General features: G+C 32.2%; 1 protein-coding gene across 1 annotated transcript in view; it reads left to right on the forward strand.

Annotated features, from left to right (window-relative positions):
* The window catches only part of LOC135135667 (alpha-1,3-mannosyl-glycoprotein 4-beta-N-acetylglucosaminyltransferase B), a 124,316-nt gene that overhangs the window by 50,238 nt on the left and 52,274 nt on the right, over window positions 1–21,804 (forward strand). Inside the window, exon 2 of the mRNA XM_064064802.1 lies at window positions 4,159–4,643. Coding sequence (XP_063920872.1) covers window positions 4,159–4,643 — 485 coding nt within the window. The remainder of the gene's footprint in view (window positions 1–4,158; window positions 4,644–21,804) is intronic.

Here is a 21,804-nt window from a genome sequence, read left to right on the forward strand (position 1 = left end):
ATCAAAAAGTTTTCAGATTAGAGTTGGCCATTGTGTCATAAATATTTCCATGGCCACCCGTTAGTTGAAAATAATTTTAGAGTATGGTCCCCAAGAATCGTATAATTTTAGTTTTTGACTTTTTTTAATTTCTTTTTTTTTTTAGTAATTAAGGAGATATTGATGAGCGCACGTTTTGTGACTCACTGTATATAATTTGAATGAAAATGCTTTATTTTTCATACCGAAAAGGCCTTTTTAAAAGCAGCTGTAAAAAATAATTCATGTAATGGACATATTGAACACGAAAGTGGAAAATTATTTGATTGTGTATATTGGACACTCCCAAAAACTGCAGATCCGAAATGGGGGCTTGTTTTATGTTTTTTTTTTTTTAATCTTAACGAAGGATATATGTATATCTTTTGTCGAGATATATTTTCTTCCTAAAAATTGTGTTAAGTTTGTTTTTATAATAATACTCATTTATCTATCTTTTGGTAACAAGAACTACCGGTCTTGACTCAAATGTAATTTTAAATTGTTTAGATTCTACTTGCCATATAAATGCACTGGTAATGTATAAGTTGAAAAAAACCTCCGTGCTATCACGGAAAAGCCAACACACGGAATATAAATGATATACGAAATATTATAGACATCATACGATAAAATCAAAGTCTGTTTTTCCTGCAGAAGACGCTGTAAACCAAAGCTTATTTCCGACATGCTCGAAACAGAATAAAATCTTTATCCATAAAGACATAATGCAAAAACCGGTCCACAAAACAAATCAGCAGCTTCATTTTCCTTAGGATTTTCCTGCTTGCATGTCATTCACATTATGTATCATCATTTAAAAAATCACTGTGTATTCCAAATTTTCAGGTCGTTTCTGTGAAGGCTCTGTTATTACCGTTTGTCTATTTCTTGGCACACAAAAATTTCATTCCATTTAGTGTTTGGTTACTTAGGGGACTTAGAGAGTGAAGTACATATACAATATTTACCTAGGAGAACGAAGTGGATATATATTCTGCTTTTTTATTTTTGTGCATAATTTTGGTAACTAGTAGTTAGTGACCTTATATTTACTCATGTTGAAACTCCATCTGTAGGTAAATCAAATGTTTCTCCTGCGGTGTTTACAGTACATATACCTACATTTCGTAAATTAATTTCTTTCTCCCGAGATACATATATCAAGGAAATTACTTGTTCTTTTACAGTGTAATTAACCATTGAGAAGAGAATTGTATCGTGAGGTGTTTCATTTTGAATTTACGTCGTCAAAATTTTAACCAAAACCTGTATGGTGACCATAAAAAAAATGTTATATATATATACAATTATACATATTCACTTTTTATATCAAATTAGTTCATTACGTCTTTGTCAATTTTACCTAATTTTCATTTAATAATATAATTTAGTGAACATTAAACACAATTAGCCATTAACGGTACTCATTATTTATAATCTCATCAAACAGGAACATGTTTTTAAAATTGACAAAATCCGGTCAGCTCAAATACATTGTTTAGATGTGGAGCAGGTAGCTTTATCATTAAATATTTCGGGAGCTTTAAATACATACAATTATTTGTGCCAGTGTTAATACAAATTTATTTTGCTTTTATATTTATGCGTAACTCATTTTGTACAAAGGCACAATTTTCCAGTGGATATTTTAAGTCATTCAGATATCAACACAGTCGTTGTTAAATGTAGTAATAAACATTTTCTTGAATAATGATTATTTAAATATTATTTTTAAAAATTAATTTAAAAAATGTAGAATTATACTTACAAATTGTTCGCTTTTCAAATTTCTGATTCCTTCACTCTGGTTGAAACGGTCTAAGTAGAATTATAAAACACATTACTCGCGATTATTCTAGTGTAAATAAGTATATCCAAAGGAAGTTATAATTTGCAGACTCAGGTAGTATAATTATATAAAGAAACTACTAATGAAAAGTCACCATTAAACTTTCGATTACCAAGATTTTTTATTAACTGTATTCACCGGTAGTATTTACTACGAGATAATTTATAGCCTGTAATTCCGTCAGTATACACTATCATTCATAATTACGTGTTTTCATAAGGTTAGTGACATTGTCTGCTTGTTTTGTATTTTTTTTTTTGTAACGAACGGGGAATTTTGTACGCAATATAAACAAATACGTAGATATAGAATATAATAACTATGTCATAAAATTATCCAGGCGTGAGAAGAGCGAAACAATCATGTTGGGAAATGCGCAATATGTTCTCAAAACAGTGCAGCAGGTTGAGATAATTACCAATTTAATCGAAACTTTAATGATGTGTAGGTATTTAGAAGTGAGCAAATGAGTAATTAAAAGTTCTACCACCAACGACTTCAGATATTGAGATAATACTCATAATACGTGACGTCCGCACCATTGTTTCTCCATTAATTAATTTTCCAAGGAGCGCTTGAAATCAGATGAGCATTTTCTGCATAAGAAATTTCCTCCTCCAAAGTGACTCAAAGCGGTATTAAAGGTCTTCAACGTGTAAACGACACGATTTTCGCACATGTCCGACTGGCGATAATTCTAAACAATTGGTTAAACATGGGTTTAAAATTACTTAGACCGAACCTCCTTCGCCGCTGAAGTACAGGCGAATAAATAGGTACAGCTTCCCAACCGATTGTTGTCAAATTTTATTTTAGTGTAGATCGTAAAGCGCCAACCAAAATTTGTCTGCTCATCCACACGTCGAAGTTTTTATAACAGTAAATCTAATTAAAATTTTATAAAATAACATACTCCTTTAACAGTCCATTTTTTTATTTTTTTAACTTACAGGGGTCATCATAACGAAAAGAAAATTCGAAAAATTAAATTTTACAATTTTTCGAAGAAGTTGTATCTGTTCACATGTACTTCAGAAGCGAGGGAAGTTCTCTTTAAATAACTTTGGACCATTTTTTTTTAATGAGATCGCCTACATATTAAAATTAATTAATTTTTTTATTCTGGAAACTACGACATCTGATTAATTAATTAATATGTTTTAAATATACTACACAAACAATTCTAAGAAATTAAATTGTCATTTTTTAAAGACATTGTTGACCAAATTTAATATTTATTTAATACATTTTTACGATTTGCTTTTACAAATTTTATTGTGTTAACATTAACCCATATTAAAAAGATCAATAATAATTTATTAAACTACAGTTAAAGAAGCATGTCGAACTATAAATACGATGTCACAACTATCTTAAGCAATGCCCAAATTTTCAAAGCCATGGATTTTGCAGTGCGTAAGTTAAATTGTAAAATTTTGAACTTTTTCCAAACATGTATAATCTAAATGCATAAGATTAAAAATAGGGATGGATTAATCAGTGAAGTTATTTTTGCATGTTTCAAATAAGATTTACCTTGCAAAATTTTGATTACGTCAGCAAATTTGTGGTGAGGAGGATTAGACAAATTTTGGTTAACATTTCACCACACGATATTTTCAAGGTCTGTATGAAATTTCACAACAGTCAGTTCATTAATTTCGCAGTTGATCTATCTAATAAAACTCCAACAAACGGCAGACAAAGGAAACAGGAAACCCACTTTCATATTTAGCCCCTATGGCCCTATCACAGTATCCCTCTAACGTACGGTCAGGAAGTAAAAAGAAGCGAATTAGCAAATTGAGTGCTTTCTGGTCTTTAATCTCGAATATCAAAGCACATGTATACGGTACACCCATATTATATACCTATGTATACGAAAATGATAAGGATAAAGAAATGAATTTTAATTTTATTGAATGTGTCTTAATAATAAATCATCACGTATTGTCCACATTATGAGTACATCCCCAAATAAATGTCCGTTAATAGCATAATGAGCTTTTTTTTTGGTTAATTGAGTAGGATAAGATTTCACCCTCGTTTTTTGACCCACAAATTGATTAAGTGATTTTTTTGAGACATATGCGAATATCGATTGGCATCATATTAATAGTACTTCAAACAACAAAAGATATTTACTACACCACGAATATCATTCGTTTAACGGTCCATAAATTCCGGATACGACGAGTAATTTATAAGTTGCCGATGGCGTCGTTTACTATCATGATCGACAAATGAATTTCCCAAGAATGGTACTAACTTTTCCCGTTTTATTACAGACATAACATCGGAACAAATGTTGATCCAGCGTCTGGCCGAGCTGCAAGTAAAACTGCAATACTTGGATTCGATGTATAGGGCCAGACAGGAGGACCTGCAGCAGCTGACCCAGCATATTGACCAGATCGGCATTCCTAACGACAACACGACCACTTTTAGCTTTCCAACGACGGAACTTCGGCCTGAAATCAAACAGTTAATCAAGAACATGTCAGGAATGCATGCGGCCACAGGACTAAATCCGCCTATTATGTTGCGGCTGCCTTCTTCCTATCACTTCCTTCCGCATCTACTCGATGATCCGTCGAGTTTAAGGCTGGCCTACTTGATGTCCAAAGGCAGGAATGGGGTGTCCGTGGTTATGGGGGTGCCCACTGTCCGAAGAGAAAAACAAAGCTATTTAATGGATACGTTGCAAAATCTTATCGATGGGATGAATGGCGCAGAAGCCAATGATTCTTTAATTGTTGTTTTTGTTGCCGAGGTAAGTTTAATGGAGTTCAGGTTATTAACATTTATATGCAGTTTCTTATTTTTGTATTTGTGCTTACTTACTGCATAATAGATAAATATATCGCATAAAATTACCTAACATAACAAACAGCAAGTGCAGTTTTGTTTCCCCTGATTTATCTTTTGAACGTGAGCGTTTTTTTCTCCGCCACTAATGTGGACATTGAAAAATGGTCAACTTTTCGTGTAATTTTTCGATATGACGTTTTCAGCTTTCCAAGGGGTGTAATAAATTTTAGTTAATATTCCGAAAGCCTTGTTTAATTGTAGTAGCTTACCAAAGTTTTGAAAAACTTTGTAGTGGAATCTCTGGAATAAAACATTCAACGTTAGAATCAAATTTTATTTTTAAGGCAAGCCATACGGGATGTCCTAGATAAACCAGCAATATAAAAATTGTTGGAGTTGACTTAAACAAAGTGTTACCACTTTATTTTACATTTTACATACAGTTGGTAAGAGCTGTTTAAAAAATAATCATTTAAGCATACGTCGCGGTTAATAGAGTATCCCGTGTTAAAGAGGCACTAACATTTATAATCCAATTATTTTAATCTAAATCTTCTAAAGCACGCAACTGTCACAAATCTGGGCTGCGAGCTGCCCATCGAGTACCTAATTTTCATAATAAATATTTGCAGAATTAACAAATTCAGCATTTTCGACAGGCAGCAAAGAAATATTATAATAGTCTAAGATTTGTCACGTTAAAATTTAACAGTAGATATCAGTGTAATTGTATTTGCACATCTGTGGCCATAAGAATATAAGTGTTTTATATTATTGTAATGGTAATTTAATAGTCTGTCAAAATCTATTAAAAAATATACTTTGCAATTTTAAAAAAATCCAGATTTGCGTTGCGACGCCGACGTTAGATATTCGTCAGATTTGCAATGTAAGCTAAATTAGACTTCCTCTTCAAACTAAAAATAATTGCGTTTACGGAATTTCAATATTTCTATCCGTTTTCAAGATATAAGGCAACGGAGGTTCAGCTGGGACACCTCTGTATACAGATTCAAAATGGAGAAATAGATTATTATTAACCTAAAATAAAATCGCATGCTACTTATTTACGTTACCCATTAGTTATGAAGCACATTTAAAATAAAATGCAAAGTAACTGAAGTGGTACTTTTTTTTATCTAATCCAGTTGTCCATAAACAAGTAAGTAGATAGCAACCTGTATTTTCCTACTCTATACGAATCGAATTAAATACTTTTATTCAACATACTGTGTGTAATCACTAATTAGTGTGTACTTTTATCGCGTTGTTGTATTGTTTAAAGAAAGAAGATTAGTGATTCGGTAACAATATTTATAATAACTTATTTTTCATCTATCTTTTTTATATTTACTATTACGTAGCTTTTAAAACTAAAAACTTGGAAAAACATCCACCTTAACATGTAACTGTTACATAACTATTTATTAATTTATTATATTTCAAATAATATTTAGTATACAAAAACTCTGTAGGTACTGGTATCATTGAACTTTTGGAAATAAACTCCGTATTTGCTGGACTGATTGTCATGAAATGTTACATGTATATTTTAAGTGTTATGTAGGTATATGGTAAAACCCTAATCAAAATTGATCTAATCATCCCCAACAAAAAATTGATGATATTGCCTTAAAATTTTAAATAAGACCCATTTTAAATGTGCAAAATAATAGGTTTCTGCCTGTCATTGATTAATTCATATGCATTTTTAAACTGATGTATTTATTGTGGTTTTTGCAAAATAATGATAACACCTGTAGAAAATAAATATTATTATTATTATAAAATAATGCAAAAGTATACAACCCAATGTTATTGTTTAATTTAGATCGAAACTAAGGAACCGCTTTCCCTGAAATTTGCGCACGCTTTAAAGTCATGGCGAACGTGGTAAATCGCTAATCTCAAAATTAATTTGTTCATCTCTTTCAAAAATGTGATGACGTCATGATTGTTTATTGTGTACATATTTTTACAAATACGTATACGGGTTATCGTAAAAAAATAAAAAGTTTACAATATTTTAATTGATGAAACGCGTACATATTTACGAAAACTCCAACGCGAATGTTTGAATAAACTTTGCAGAAGGTCTTAGCTTTTACAACACAATTTTTTTAATTTTGGCAAAATACCAACATTGTCTTAACGATTACAGAACAAAGAATAATATTTATTTACCCTCTGCCGAAAATTATTCAAATAAATGTTTGTTAAAAACGTTCCTCGAAAAGCTTGGTTCGTTGCGCTTTAATAACAGATATTTATTTTATTAGTATTAACATGGCCCATCTAATTTTCCCAAACTTTGGGAACACAGTGCAATTTTGTATTTTAATACCTATGTATATAGCGTTATTGAAAAAAAAAACTAAATTGATACAAATAAACAATTTTGCTAGGTCAATCTCATATACATATTTATATTTTATAAAATAATATGCTTGTATAGTTGTGGTCTGTTAACCTGCTCTTATTTTTGGCCTTCGAGATCTAAGTTTTTGCAAAAAATCCAAAATTGTACATACCAAAAAAGTTTAGTTATTGCATGTGGTAAAACGCTAAACGAAATTTATCTGTTTTATCCATTCCAAGTACTTGCTGACGTCATTTTAAAATTTTGCTGTTTAAGATCTACAAAACATGTGTCTACTTTGTGATTTATTAATACATCCATATTGTTACGTTTGACGTTTTTTTTTTTAATCGGCGTGGATAAACTTCAACAATTTATTTCTCAATAACTTCTGACTTGTCTGAACGAACTGAATAATCCTCCTTCCCGGCGGTAGCCTCTATTTAAATCGATACGTTCCTCTCGATGGATCGAGAACGCCGTTTCGAGGTTTTTCTGGGTTGCCCATCGACTTCCGCTTCCAGGCTTTTCATTAGCGAACGCCACCCGGCCGATGAGTCATCTAGCCGTACATACTGGAACCTATAGGCGTCGTACCGAGGCGGCGTATGGGTTTCTTTCGTAACAAAATTTTTACTTCGTGAGCGTAAGCGCCATCTCAAAATTTATACCGAATAAATCTAAAATATATACAATATTAAGACTCTATACTCGTAGTTTATCAATGCATTCATATTTTTTAGAGTTGTTTATGTTTTATTGCCCAAGCCATTTTCCCGAAAATTTGAGTATATAGTACTTTATTAATAGTATTACACTGCACCTATTCAAATTGATTACATGTCCTTACTAAAATATTGATGACGTCTTCAAAAATTGTTTGTATGGAAAAACTCACTAGAAACGATGCATACGATGCTTCTCTACCTGTACCTTAACAATTCATACATATATTATTTATGGTTCATAGGGATCATCATAAAAAAATAAAATTCTCAAGGTCTCAAAAAACTAAAAATAAAGCAATTTATTTTATTCATTAAAACAAAAATTATCTCATGTTCTTTAAACTCTGGGAATACAGTACTGTTATTATTATTAGTAGTAATGCACTGTATCCATCCAAATTGATATACTTTGCCATACCTACTCAAAATTTATGCCGTAAAGACAAAATTTTATTATTATCACTTGGAACATATGCACAGCGTACTTATTTATTGTTTGCAATTTAATAATTCACACTAAGTTTTATTTTAACTTGTAAGGTTTATTACAAAAAAATAATACATGCATAATCAAATTTTATAATAAATTTATCTACGAAATTTTTTGATTGTATTTCAAGGACGAGGGAAGTTCTGTGTAAATAACTGAACCAGTTTTGATTTAAAGATCCACGAAAGCAGACTCAACGGTACGTTATTAAGTTCACAAGTTTAAGTTTGGGTAAAATCATTCAAAAATTCCTTGCGTCAATTTGGCGTTCACTTACAAAAATAAAATATCAATTTAGAGTAGTAAATCAAAAAACTCAAAAAATTAGCCACACTTTCCGAATTCATCCTGAACAATTTTTAAGTTTTTTGTTATATTATAAAGTGAAGAAAACTGTGGATGAAAACAAGATACATCCAAAATTATTTTGAATAATGGAAGTCTAATTGGTATAGAGTAATGCCTCAATTATCCAAAACAGTTGGGACTGAAAGTTTTCCGTTTACCGATTTTTCCTTGATATCAGAAACTTGAAAAATTTGCTTATTTTCAACAAGAAAATCACTTAGAACACGCTATTTTTTTTCTTAATGAAAAATCACGATATCACTATCACAGAAATTACGATCAAGACTAAAAAAAAAACAAGAACAAAAAACGTCAGATGAATTCTCGATGTTGGAGGTTCTACTGTAGTCCCTGGACAATTTCTCGTGAAATGAAAAGGTAAAAACTACCAGATAAAAATTCAAAATACTCGTAAGAAAAAAGCATTGCTTCAAAATCTGGATTTTAAAAGTCGAAGAAATTGTTTCCAACTTTTCAGTCAGTGTTCCATGTTTTAAGTCATAAAAAGCGACCAGGTTATAAAATTGAAATTCCAAGTTCCTAATTGTAAAATAAGAATGCTCAATAAAAAAAAAAACATCCTTGCGCTACAGCCAAATATCGTCCTGCAAGAAGAAACAAAATGTTGGGCTAGAAGCAATTTTACTTTCTGACATTTACAAAGAAAAGTCCAGAATTAAGTATAACTTATTTTATTATTAGTCTTATCTAAATAATTACCTTGCAATTTCCTGCTACCCAGCAGTTAAACCACATTTCAATAGTAACACTTGTGACAGGAATTACGAACGTGAATATAATATTTGTGTATGTAAGGGCATAATTAGGGAGATTATGGCACGAGGTCCATCCATAATCGACAATTATGCCCGTGGTACATACAACGTTGTATTCTATTTTAAATATTTTTAACGAAATATTGAGTGTTTCCGGCAAGCTTGTGTAAATTGTGCCGATGCGAACTTGGCTATTATTTCGATGTTGTTATCTATACGACGTTGTTTATTTGTTAAATAACTCCATTTTCAAAATGCAAACTGAAGAGGCGGAAAAAGTTTGTTCCAAAGAAATTTTGGAAGAATTTGAAGTCGGCTAGGGAATGATTTGATGAAATATTATTTTCCCAACTTTAATAAACATGTTGAATATCGAAGCTTGTTTGAATAATTAATTAATGTAAATGAATAATAATCAATCGTTGCCTAGCAGTTTTTGATTAATTTGTGCCATAAAGGCCAATTTATGCCCGCATTTGGATGCTTATAAACAAGATTGTGATTCTAAAAGAGAATAAAATAACAGAGGCCATTCGTCAGATGGACTCGATTACTTAATATAGGTACTTCCTTAGCTTACGCTCGGGAGGTAATAAAAATCATTTCACGTTGATTACAAAAAAAATCGTCGAGACGTATAAAATCAATATGTGTTAACAGATTTAAATTTATTGGTTAATTATAAAAAGAACTACATTTAGGTTAATTAAAGTTAGGAAACAGCAGGTAGATATGTCAATATGAAATCAAAATATAAGCCAGGGATTATACATATATATCTATCTATACATATAAAATTGTTTGTCCTGACTGACTGATTCATCAACGCAGAGCCTAAACTACTGCAGCTAGAAACATGAAATTTGGACAATAGTTTCCTTTTGTGATGTAAACACCCACTAAGAAAGGAACTTGGGAAATTCCACCCCTAAAAGGGCGAAAAGCGGTGGTAAAGTTTGTACAAGAAGACTATTTCCTAACCATTTCTATTGTAAATATTTACGTGAAACTTGGTATTAATGCTTTTCAACACAAATAACGAAACACGTATTTCACCATTTTCCGAAATTCAACCCCTAAGGGGGTAAAAAGTGGTGGATAAGTTTGTACGGGAAAACTACTTCTGTTGCACATTTTCACGTGGAACTTGGTATTAATGCTCTTCAACACATATAATGACACACGTATTTCAGCATTTTCCGAGATTCAACCCCTAAGGGGGTAAAAAGTGGTAACTAATTGTGTATGGGAAAATATTTCTATTGTAAATTTTTGCTTGGAACTTGATATTAATGCTTTTCAACACAAACAATGTAACGCGTATTTCAGCTGTTTTTGAGATTCTACCCCTAAGAAGATCAAATGAGGTGACAAAGTTTATATGAGAAAAAATATTTGTATGGCGATATTTAGTTGAAATGTTGTTAACATTTGTTACTTGAAAATTGGTAATCATGTAAAATTGTTTGTCTTGACTGACTGATTTTAATTCTTTTTTGAAATTCATCCCCAACGGAATATAGTTTGGGTGGAAATGAAATGAAAGGATGTAGCTGTAGCAAAAAATATCCTAGAATTCTCCTGAAAGAAACCCAAACAGGCGAAGACAGCTACCCTCAATACCGGCGAAGAGGTTCCGCGGATGGTGGATTCACGATTGAATTCCATGTTGTAACCCTATATAACAGATGGGTGGTACCGTACAATCCACTTTTATCTTGAACTTTTGCTGCTCACATCAACATAGAGTATTGTAACTCTCAAACTCCAACCAGGATTATTTGGTCTTGAAAATGACAATGATGAGGTCAAATTATATGAAAGTGGTCGATATATTAGCAGCTTTGAAACTGGCTGGAGAATCCTGACCCTTTCCTATACATGAACAATTTCCAGCGGTTTTTCATCTCACAGTGCACTTGAAAAATGGCCTGCTGTCTGTTTTAATCCTAACGACTTTAATAATGTAACTGAAAAGGTAAATAATTCACAGAAAACTACTTTTCTAGCATTTTTTGAGCTTTACAAAACGAATAATTTTGCAAAAATCCTTTTTTATGTTGAAGTCCCTTCATACTATGTGTGGAAAAGTACCAAATTTGAGAGACAAAAACGTGGAAAAAATGTTGATGGTTGGCCGGGAGTCAAAAGCGATCAAACTTTGGGCAGAGTGTACACCGTTCACCCTAATAACGCCGAATGTTTCTACCTTGGTCTTCTTCTTCAAGAAATGAGAGGGCCAACATCATTCTCGGATTTAAAAACTATTGATGGTGTCGCTTATCCCGCATATCACTCATCATGCAAAGCTTTGGATTTGTCAAGTTCAGTCAGAGTGTCAAGAGAGTGTTCATATTATAAATGAAATGTACAAGTGTGTGATTTCCTTTAAAGACACGGTGCTGTCTTTAGGAAGACAATGTTTAAAGTATTATGGTTCGCCTCAGCCTGTAAAATGTGAGGAAGTCATACAAAACAGAGACTATCTCAGAGTGATTAGCTATGACATACTTTTATAGGCACAACGAAAGTTTATTAAATACAGAACAATATCAAATTTACAACCAAGTTTTAGGTAGGTCAGGTAAATGTCTGTTTTTACATGGCTGCCTACAATATTAGCGACAAAACTATCCAAATATTTTAACTTTTTTAAAGAAATATCCTTTAATTTAAAACATGACTTTTAATCAAATCGACAAAAGATAACCCAAATTACAAAATTCATGGGCCCTAACTCCAAACTTTCAGTCCTTATTTCACCCACTTAGGGGTAATTGATGCTTACATAACGAAAGGAACCTTCTGTCCAAATTTCGTGTTTCTAGCTCCAGTAGTTATGTTAATGAATCAGTCAGCCGAAGGACAAATACTTTTATATATTGTTATTAATGAAGACTTGCACAAACTTAAAAAGTAATAAAATTGAAATCAAAAAATAAATCAACGGATCAAAAATAATGTGTCCTAATTGCGAAAACCACGCAAGCGGAGCTGCGGGTAACAGCTAGTTTATTTATAAAAAGGATAATAATTTTGTACAGTTAATCTCAGTCTATTAAAGAATTATTGATTAAATTGTTGTTAAGCTGTGGAAAAGTTTATCTCTGGACAAAATTCACTACACAAGTACCACCCGTACGCAAAAATGAACCAGAAAGGTCTCCAACAGTTTATAAAACAACAAAGAAAACATTCGTATAACGTTTTAGAAAAAGGAAAACCCATTTTTATACACTTGGAACATCAGAAGGAGAATATAAAAAATCTATTCTGTTAACTTTTCTTTTAATATCTGCAGCCTATAACTTGTTAAAAAGGGTGTATCTGTGAAGTTACCCACGCATAAACTACATATTTCTCGATATGGTTAATACATTTTTATTAAAGCTTAAGGATATAAGTTTTATGTAGGTATCATCATTTTAATGAGAATCAGCCGCTTGCCTAATTAATTAGAAGTAGTTGCCAACACTTGCATGCCTGAAAATTTGAGGAAACTTGAGAAGACTTTGCTGTAAGAAAGTTTTAGTCAATCCCGCCTACAGAATTCTGCGTAGATAGGGTCCTCTATTTTAGGTTGTAACCGTTCTTCATAAGGCAACACGTGTCTGTTGATTATAAATGCCATTTATTACACGTTCATAATAAAATTAACACTTCGACTATATTTAGTTATCACTCCACCATATATTTCTAACAATTAAAGGTCGTATGACTTAGCAGATCCTTGTTCAGTATTACCATGTATTACGCAACCAAATCCAAGTTAAAATTCTGAATGTACCTAACTGCCTGTAAATGTAAGGAAAAAACACGAAAATAACAACACATCCGCAAAAGATATAAGCAAAAAAAAACCTATTTTCGAATAACCCTCGTATATATGATCTGTGTTAATTACAAAACTCTATTAATTGCAGTATATGAGATAATGGTTGGCTAACATACATAGTGCAATGTCAAATTTATCTAGTAGGTAATTGACAAAAAGAAAAAGTAGCTGGCAATATAACCTGGACATTATAGTAACTGTTTGTGTCAAAAAAAGAATATGAAGGCTGCAGCGTAATAGGTTACGTTAAAACTCCAATAATAAATACAAAGCGATAAAATACCGCAACAAGGTCGTCTAATATTGTGCGACCTTTTTACTCCAATTCCTAGGCCTTTCCCGGAGTTGCATCATATTCCCGACCCTTTAGATACCATTTTTCTTGTTAACACGGCCAACTCTGACCAATACCGTTCCCATTGCCCCTACCTATTTGAATGGGATATGAACGTTTCGTCTCGGTCGTTTCGTCCTCGGCCGTTCCCTCTCCACCAGTTTCGTTTCGAAAAAAATGATGTCTGTATACTGTTGATGCATATTAAAATGAAATATGTTCACAGTTTTATATAATTTTTGTTATCAAAACAGCTTGTTGGAAAAATAACTTAAGTAATTATTATTAATGATTAACTAATAATAAATACTCCTAGTTCTTTTTAAAATAAGTTTCTATTTAGGACCCTCTACTTACTTGTTGATCGTTTTTTGTCACTACAACGTATATCTGTGTTTGTTAATGTATGTATGTGAGAGAGTATTTTTACGCGAACTTTAAGATAGCTGGACAAAATTACTTAATTTTCTAAGGCATATTAGATATTTTCAGATTATAATAACGGGGTTTGATAATAAATTTTAAATAGCAGTAAGCCCCTTTTCCTTTTTATTTATATCCATACTATTTAAGGAACTGATCTCCGAGACGAAGCTGTGGTAAAAGGCAAGGCGAACTCATAAACCATAAGTACAGGAATATGTTATATTATAATATTTAAATCGTATTTACTATGAAAAATTTTGAGGAGATGTCATTGTTGCTGGAGTTGTTTAGACAAATCTTGGCTAGCGCCTTACTCTCTACACGATATTCCTTACATACGTATAAAATCTGACAATCGGTTCGGTAGTTTCGGAGATTATCTATATTCTATACATATATACATATACAGACGAAGTATAGGAATCGAGACCTGTAAAGTACAAAAAAGTGATCTGTAGTTTTTGTCTATCTGGATCAAAATCAAATTTTACAATTTTTCAAAAAAGCTGGATGTTCTACTGCACTTCAGGAGCGAGGGAACTTCTGTCCAAATAACCTCCAAGCATTTTTTTAATTTCCGAACAGAGCTAGGGTTTTATGTGATACCTATTTACAATCCATTGGGAAATAACTAAATTCATGTTTTCGCGACGTTTCAAAGCATCCAAAATATAAAAAAGTGTATCTCCAATTACGGTTGTTTATTGTCTGTTATCTGTCTATCGTCTGTTAGCGATTTTACTCGACACATGTCTCCGAAACTATTGTAAATCTATGTATTTTAAGAATGTAGTATAGATGATAAAAGGCTAACTAAAATTTAATCTGATCAACTTCACCAAAATTTTAACTAATCTGATGTTGTTATTATAGTGCTTTACGAACTAAAGTAATATGTTTTGAAATGTGTCAATAAATTATGAAGTTATGTAAGTAAACTTCACAATGACAATATCGACCACGACGATAACTTAGCTGGAGATATAATCCTTATTTGCAAAACTTCCGGAACATGTATTGCTTACATGAATTTATTTCCAGGCAAGTGTAACCATAAAACATGTACCGCAAAAGTGGGTATTTTCTTTGTAATTTTGTGGCAACATTGTGCGACTGCAATTTCTGCATGTAGAAACAAGCGAATTACTTTGGCTTGCCTTGTAGGAAATTAAAGCATGTCAAGATGATATTTTCCGCTTGATGAAACTACATTGTTTTCCACGTAGAATAAGACAAGGTAAAATTTATTCTTACATTCGCAAACGAGCGTCAACACGAAATTTGCATTTCAAATACAGCCGTACGTTTTCGTTTGCAGGCCTTTTATTTGCTTTTTATTGGATTTTCCTGTTATCGTGACACATACGTTAAACTTAACCAAAGTATTCATATTTTATTCACTCGTGAGTAAATTGATAACGTTCTAGCCGTACATACGAGTGGCAAAAGTAGCACAGTGGAAGCTCTGCTGGTTGATATTTGTTCACTTATTTGGCAGTAATTGATGTCGAAATCACTGACATTTTATTGCTCTGATTGTGCCTATGGTTTCAAACTTAAGTGTGCTAACGGTGGTCAAGGTTGTGGCTTTATTAGATTCATTTCTTTAATTTACTTTTAGTTTAACAAGTTGTTGTGTCATGGTGACACAAATTAACATTCATTACAAAACCTCGACAACAATAACAGGAAAAACATAAACAGCGAACTTAATTTTCACTTCTTACCTCACTCATTAAGTGTTTTGGCAACCATGAATAACCGGAAAGGATAACGAATACGTGCCGTAAGGAATGAACAAACGTAAGGATGTGATAAACTTATTAGTAGTCTTTACTGCTAATAAATTTCCAAGAAGATAATAAGTTGGAAAATCACCAAAAGCATAAAGAAAATACAGATACAATATTTTTGTAAAAATGCTATGAAGTGATGACAACGAATATAGCAAACTCAATATAATCTTCATCTTTCTTTTTTCAAAAATCTGTGTCGACGCATAAAATTTTACACCCTTTAGACAGGATTGATCTAGAAAAATGTTGATAAACGTCATTAAGTATTTTGGAGGAAATTAACGTATTGATTCTAACTGGTGATTCACAATAAGCACGTAGCGTTTGTACAAGTCGCACTGAGATAGTGCTGGACACGTTGGGCATCAAGAACGCTTTAACACTGAAGCTTCCCTGAAATTCTAGAACATACGAAGATCTGAAAGTGACAATCTACTCGTAGATCAGTTCCGTTTGAGAACGAATAGAGATAGAAATGTATAGACTTCTAGAAGGTTCCATTGAAAAGATTTCAAAAACCGGAAGTTACGATCAAGACGAATCTTAAAGTATGAAAGGAATCACCGAGAACCTAGATTTACACGATAAAAAAAAATCGACCAATAGCGCAGTAGTTAGATGATGGTTCAAAAGAAAGCAAGTAACTGAAAGAAAAAAATTATCGATAGAGACACGTAATTAAAGAATGTATAGCATTTAGTTTTTATGACAAGACATGATTTGGAAGAGAACCCAATAGATTTCAGGAGTTTCACAAATATCTATGTAATCTTCCATTAAAAAAAATAGTAATTTACAGTCGTTAATTACTTTATAAAATACAGAGTTAGTTAATTTATATTTTTATAAGGATATTATAGTGCATGATTAATTTATAATGACTTTGTCATTAAGTTTCTGTCATTATTGCTCAAACTTCAAAATTTAATTTTGCTCACCATTCAGTTGTTAATCATCAGCTCTGAGACCGACAAATTCAAATTAAGATATATTCAGATCCCACCCTTAATTTTATTACAGATAACTCACTGAGAGTCCCTTTTTGATTAGTTACAAGTACACTGGTGTAACACTGAGATATCAGTTGCAAAGGTAGATACAGGGTCATTATAAAATATTGTAGTCAACTCACCTATGAAAAACAAATGAAATTTTTCTCGTGCCGCTAATCACCAAAATGATTTGAACTGTTTTGAAATGTCACGAACGTCCAAACAAATCTGTCAGATGTGTCAAAAATTGAAATGCCCGGTTCGCGGTTTAATTTCATTTTAAATAGACCCGAAAAGACGCCAGGCCAGAGCATTAAGGGTTGCAGTGTTATCGAGCATTTGTGAACGCCACTGCAATACATTTCAGTTTCAAAAATTGTAAATTGTCAGAAAAACGTTTAAGGGCTTTGTCATGAATTACACCTTGGAAAGTCGATTGGAGTTGAACAGAATAAATCATCTGGTCTGTTTTGCAAAGAAGCAATAATTTTTCAAATAATGAAATCCAAAAAGTGAGGTTAAGTTTGTCGAAACCAATGAACACGGTAATTATTTAAAAAATTACATTTTTATAGGTACCCTGAAGGTAAAAATTGTGAAAAATCACGTAATGGACAATGGCAGAGCAAGTCTTATCACAGTTAACGAACACTATGAGTACCTAATGAGTTTTTGCAGTAAATAATTTTGCCAAAGTTGTGATCCCGCGAAAGTTCTGTTTGTAAATTGTAAGGAATCGTCAAAATATTGGTGCAGACATGGTTTGTGACCGGTGCTTTTCTCTTGAAAAAACACAACTGAAATCCTTGATCTTCATCCCTACAATAGGTGAAAATTGCTATGTCCAAACATTACCTTCAGCTTTGCAGTTTCTAGATATCTGAAACATGCCAGATCTGCATAACAGGAATGTCAAAGAGGTTCTACCCAAAACACGCCCACATGGCCATCCTAATATCAAGATTTTTCAAAATTTCTATAAGAAAAAAGATGAAAAAACCAATAAAATTTCAGGAGCATAGTGTTAAGAGTTCTGTAGCTGATTATGAGATCTCTTGAAACAACAGAATGTTTAATAAAGATTTTTAACTTTCCTAATAGTAAAATTACAATTATTACTAAACAGTAAGTTGAAGTAAGTTTTAAATTAAGAGAATGCAACTAACACCGAAAGAAAAATGAAAGTTACTGAAAATAAAAAACTTTATTGCAGTACCTACATACACTTTCTACATCTAATTTTGTTTATTGATCACATTCATTTACTTGAAAAAGTATCAGGCCTATGAATCGTCGTCTGCTAACCACACACCAACCTTCATTGCGTGTGATTTGTGTTTCTTCAAAAGCGTGAGTATTTTCTATACACCAAATTCTGAAGTTCTGTCAGTTGACATAATAGCCTAACAGATGAAACCAGGCTTCATCAGAAAAGAACGACAAATCGAGAATCCCGTTATCGTCCATATCAGCTACCTAACGCGGCAAGGAAAATCAGCTGGTTGCAGCTCCTGAACCAACAAAATCTTGTATGGATGCATATGTAACTTCTCTTTTACGATTTTCTGACATGGGCTGTATGGTACTCCGGACAGTAAAGATTTTTGACAAAGCTTTATTCGGACTTTGTTCCATTCTCATCCTTAAGTCTTCAACAACGTCTTCACTAACTTGAGGTCTCCCCGTCGGTTTTCACTTAGAAATGCTACCAGTGTCGTTAAATCTGGCCATAATTCGCCATATAGCGTCTTCAAAGATTCTTCATCAATGACAACAGAACATTTCACTAGATACTCGTTTTCAGACGCCTCCACAGAGTACACTCCATCCCCATCCTCATTTAACACCCCATTACGGTAATAGGCATGATGATTGCGCCAAAGAACTAAAAAAATCATTTGTAACACTGACCATAGTTATTCCTCTGTGTTCATTACCTGAGATTATTCCACAATGATCTGTAGTTTTGATAAAAACTGTTTTTTGAGACACTTATTAAAGTTCTAACAAAGGGAAGACAGCAAAAATGAAAACAAGACAAGTCAATTAACGCACAAAGTGAGGGAAAACGTACCAGTACAAACAAAAAAATTATTGACATCTGACAGAATTTGATGAAGCGTTGAAACAGTGCAGCCGCTAATGTCAACTAATGTGGCGCTAAAAATAAAAATTCCAATATTAGTGTAATCCTTTCCACAAAACTGAAAAAGGCGGCACAAAATGTCACCAAAATCATGGCCTTCTTCGACTACAATATTTTATAATGACCCTGTATTTTTAGACGCCAAACTACTCACTTGAGTATCATTTGAAAAGATTACCAATTACTTCTCGTTGCCAGTACTTATACTTCGGGTTTTACTACCTACTCAATATTTGATAACGAAAGATTACTACTCACTTATCTCTGTTATAAAATTACAGGATGAAATTGTAACGAATACTTTTTAATTTTATTTCAACTTTGATGGGATTCTTCACGAATTCTCTGGTATTACATCGAGATAAAGAAGATTTTCTATTACCATTTGACGTAATCGACATCCAGAAAATATAATAAGTAAATATATAATATATTTGACTTATTCAGGAGTTTTACAAAAATGTTAAAATAAATGTTATGTAGTATGTAGCTACTATTCAATAATGTGTGTTTGCGTTGTTAATCAAAGAAAACACTAATGTTAGTAAAATTCTATGGTTAAGATAATATCTATTTTTTGTTTTCAAAATCTAAAGTACATAGTGCTAGTGTTCTTATTTTGTCCAATATATTCTTATATATTGTGACTAAAAAGATGGTTACAAAGTTATTTGAAATATAGTAGGCCCAAAATTTTGACAATTTTGGTATCTATTCACTTGTCAAAAAGACATTAATTTATTTAATTTGTTCTGTAGTAACTTTCAAAGTTTTCAAATCACAGAAATAAGAATAATAATTTGATAGTAATTATATAAAGATGAAAAATAAGTACAAAGCATCAAACTTGGCATACAATATCGACCAGTTTTGATAACGAAATAAACATAACCACAACGTTTAACATCACAGTGGCTCCACATCTATAATTAATATGTATCTATATCTAACGATGCGAGCAATTTCCTCTGCTCCATTCTCCATACGACTCAAAAGCTGGGAGTGGAGGAATAAGACAAGCATCACCCTTACACATAATATGATTGCTTTAAATGTTTCTAAAGATTCGAAAACTCAAATGTATCTGGAAAGCACAGATTCCTAACGCTTTTACGTCGTATGTGAATGAACCATGTCATTGAAGAGTATCAATTATTTTCTGAAAATTTAATTTCTGTTCCTTTATGTTACTGGAAAAACGGCCCATTAGGTCGTATTATGTTATTTCTTGATAATTTATTTTTTCAAGCGCTTTTGAAACTATAATTTTCCAAAAGAAAGTAAGGTTTATTTAACTGACACTATCAAAATAAAATAATCGGATATCAAACAAAACTACTTAGTAGTAGTTACCTACTATGCATCTTGTAGAATAATAATTTTTGGCTTATCTAATTCACTCTAATGTAGGATGAGTGAAAGAAACGTGGCTAAGAACGCAACGTATATATGTATAGATAAATTCCTGATGATGCCAACTTCATTAGCATTTTATGTCGAGTAGGTATAACTGCTGCGATAGCGCAGTGTTCAAATGGATTCTAATGACAGTCATACTGCAAATAATAATTTAATTAAGTATCTAAGTATAATGGAATGATTTTCGGATAGTTGAAATTACTTTTATATGTAGTACTATGTTGTGCACATTTTGTGGAATACTCAGCGCCTCACATTTTAGTTCTCTTTACCAGAAATACGTATTGAATTTATAATATACATAAGTTCAGATTTATTACGCAATTTACTGTTTTGCAACTTGAAATATTGTTACTTTGCAGATCCCTGTGCAGTAATTTAGTTCTGTCCGTTAAAAAGTAGACTTTTTAGTTTTTACCCCCACAGACATACATGTAGGTATACATTCTGTATTTGTAAAATACATTCGAAATTTTCAGGATTTAAAATATTTAGTAATATTAGTTTTTAATATACATTTACTAAAATAGGAATTACATTAAATCTTAAAATGCATTGCACAAAGTACCCACACGATATTGCCTTCAAACAGGTTTTTGGAGGACTTAACAATTAGATAGGTATTCATATGTTTTTGCTTCACCTGTTCCAAAAAATAAACAGATATGTATAATGTATTCACGAACTTCTACCGCAAGCCATGGAAATCTAGTAACTTGGTCAGTAATCAACATTAGCATGCTAAAGTTTCATGAGAAAGGCTGGCATTCTGTATGTCGATTTGGATTGTCACCTATTGATGGTTTTGAATTGCGTCAAAAACCTAAGCGTTGTTGCCAGCTTAAATATTAGCAAGAAATATTATTATTATTATTATTAAATTAATTAGTTTGTTGTGTCCTCTATGAATTCAATGTTCGTTGGATAATAAAGTTATTATTATTATTAAGACCCACCACTGACCCGTAAATGACCGGCATTCAGGCAAGACTTCTATCATTACGGGTACTAAGACCAAGTAATGATATGCATTGATTAAATTAACAGAACAACTTTCGAGATTTTAGAATTACAGCATACAAATTAGTCTGCTATTATTCTCTAATCTCACCCCATCCCCAAAAGTCTAGCGTAACTACCGACCATTTATCCGCGCATCACTTGGAAAGTGACCTACACTACTCTGACCTACTGGTGCTAATCTAATCTGACTGACATGATCAGACTGTCCAAGAAACTTACGAACAATATGACTAGAGAGCGGATTTTATGAAATTTGCATATCCGTTATTTTTTGCATATAAGTCTTGATATTTAATATGTGAACGAATCATGCTAATTAAAAATGAATACAGCTATAAAAAAATTGCATATTTGCATATATTTGCCTTCTGCTGCATATTTCACGGAACGGGTGCATATTTTGCATTTTTATCAATTTTTGTGTTAATTTGAAAAAAAAAATATTGTCATT

Source organism: Zophobas morio, unplaced genomic scaffold (genome assembly GCF_036711695.1).
Source record: "Zophobas morio isolate AGI-343-1 ecotype UQ-CSIRO unplaced genomic scaffold, CSIRO_AGI_Zmor_V1 ptg000024l, whole genome shotgun sequence".
Lineage (NCBI taxonomy): Eukaryota > Metazoa > Arthropoda > Insecta > Coleoptera > Tenebrionidae > Zophobas > Zophobas morio.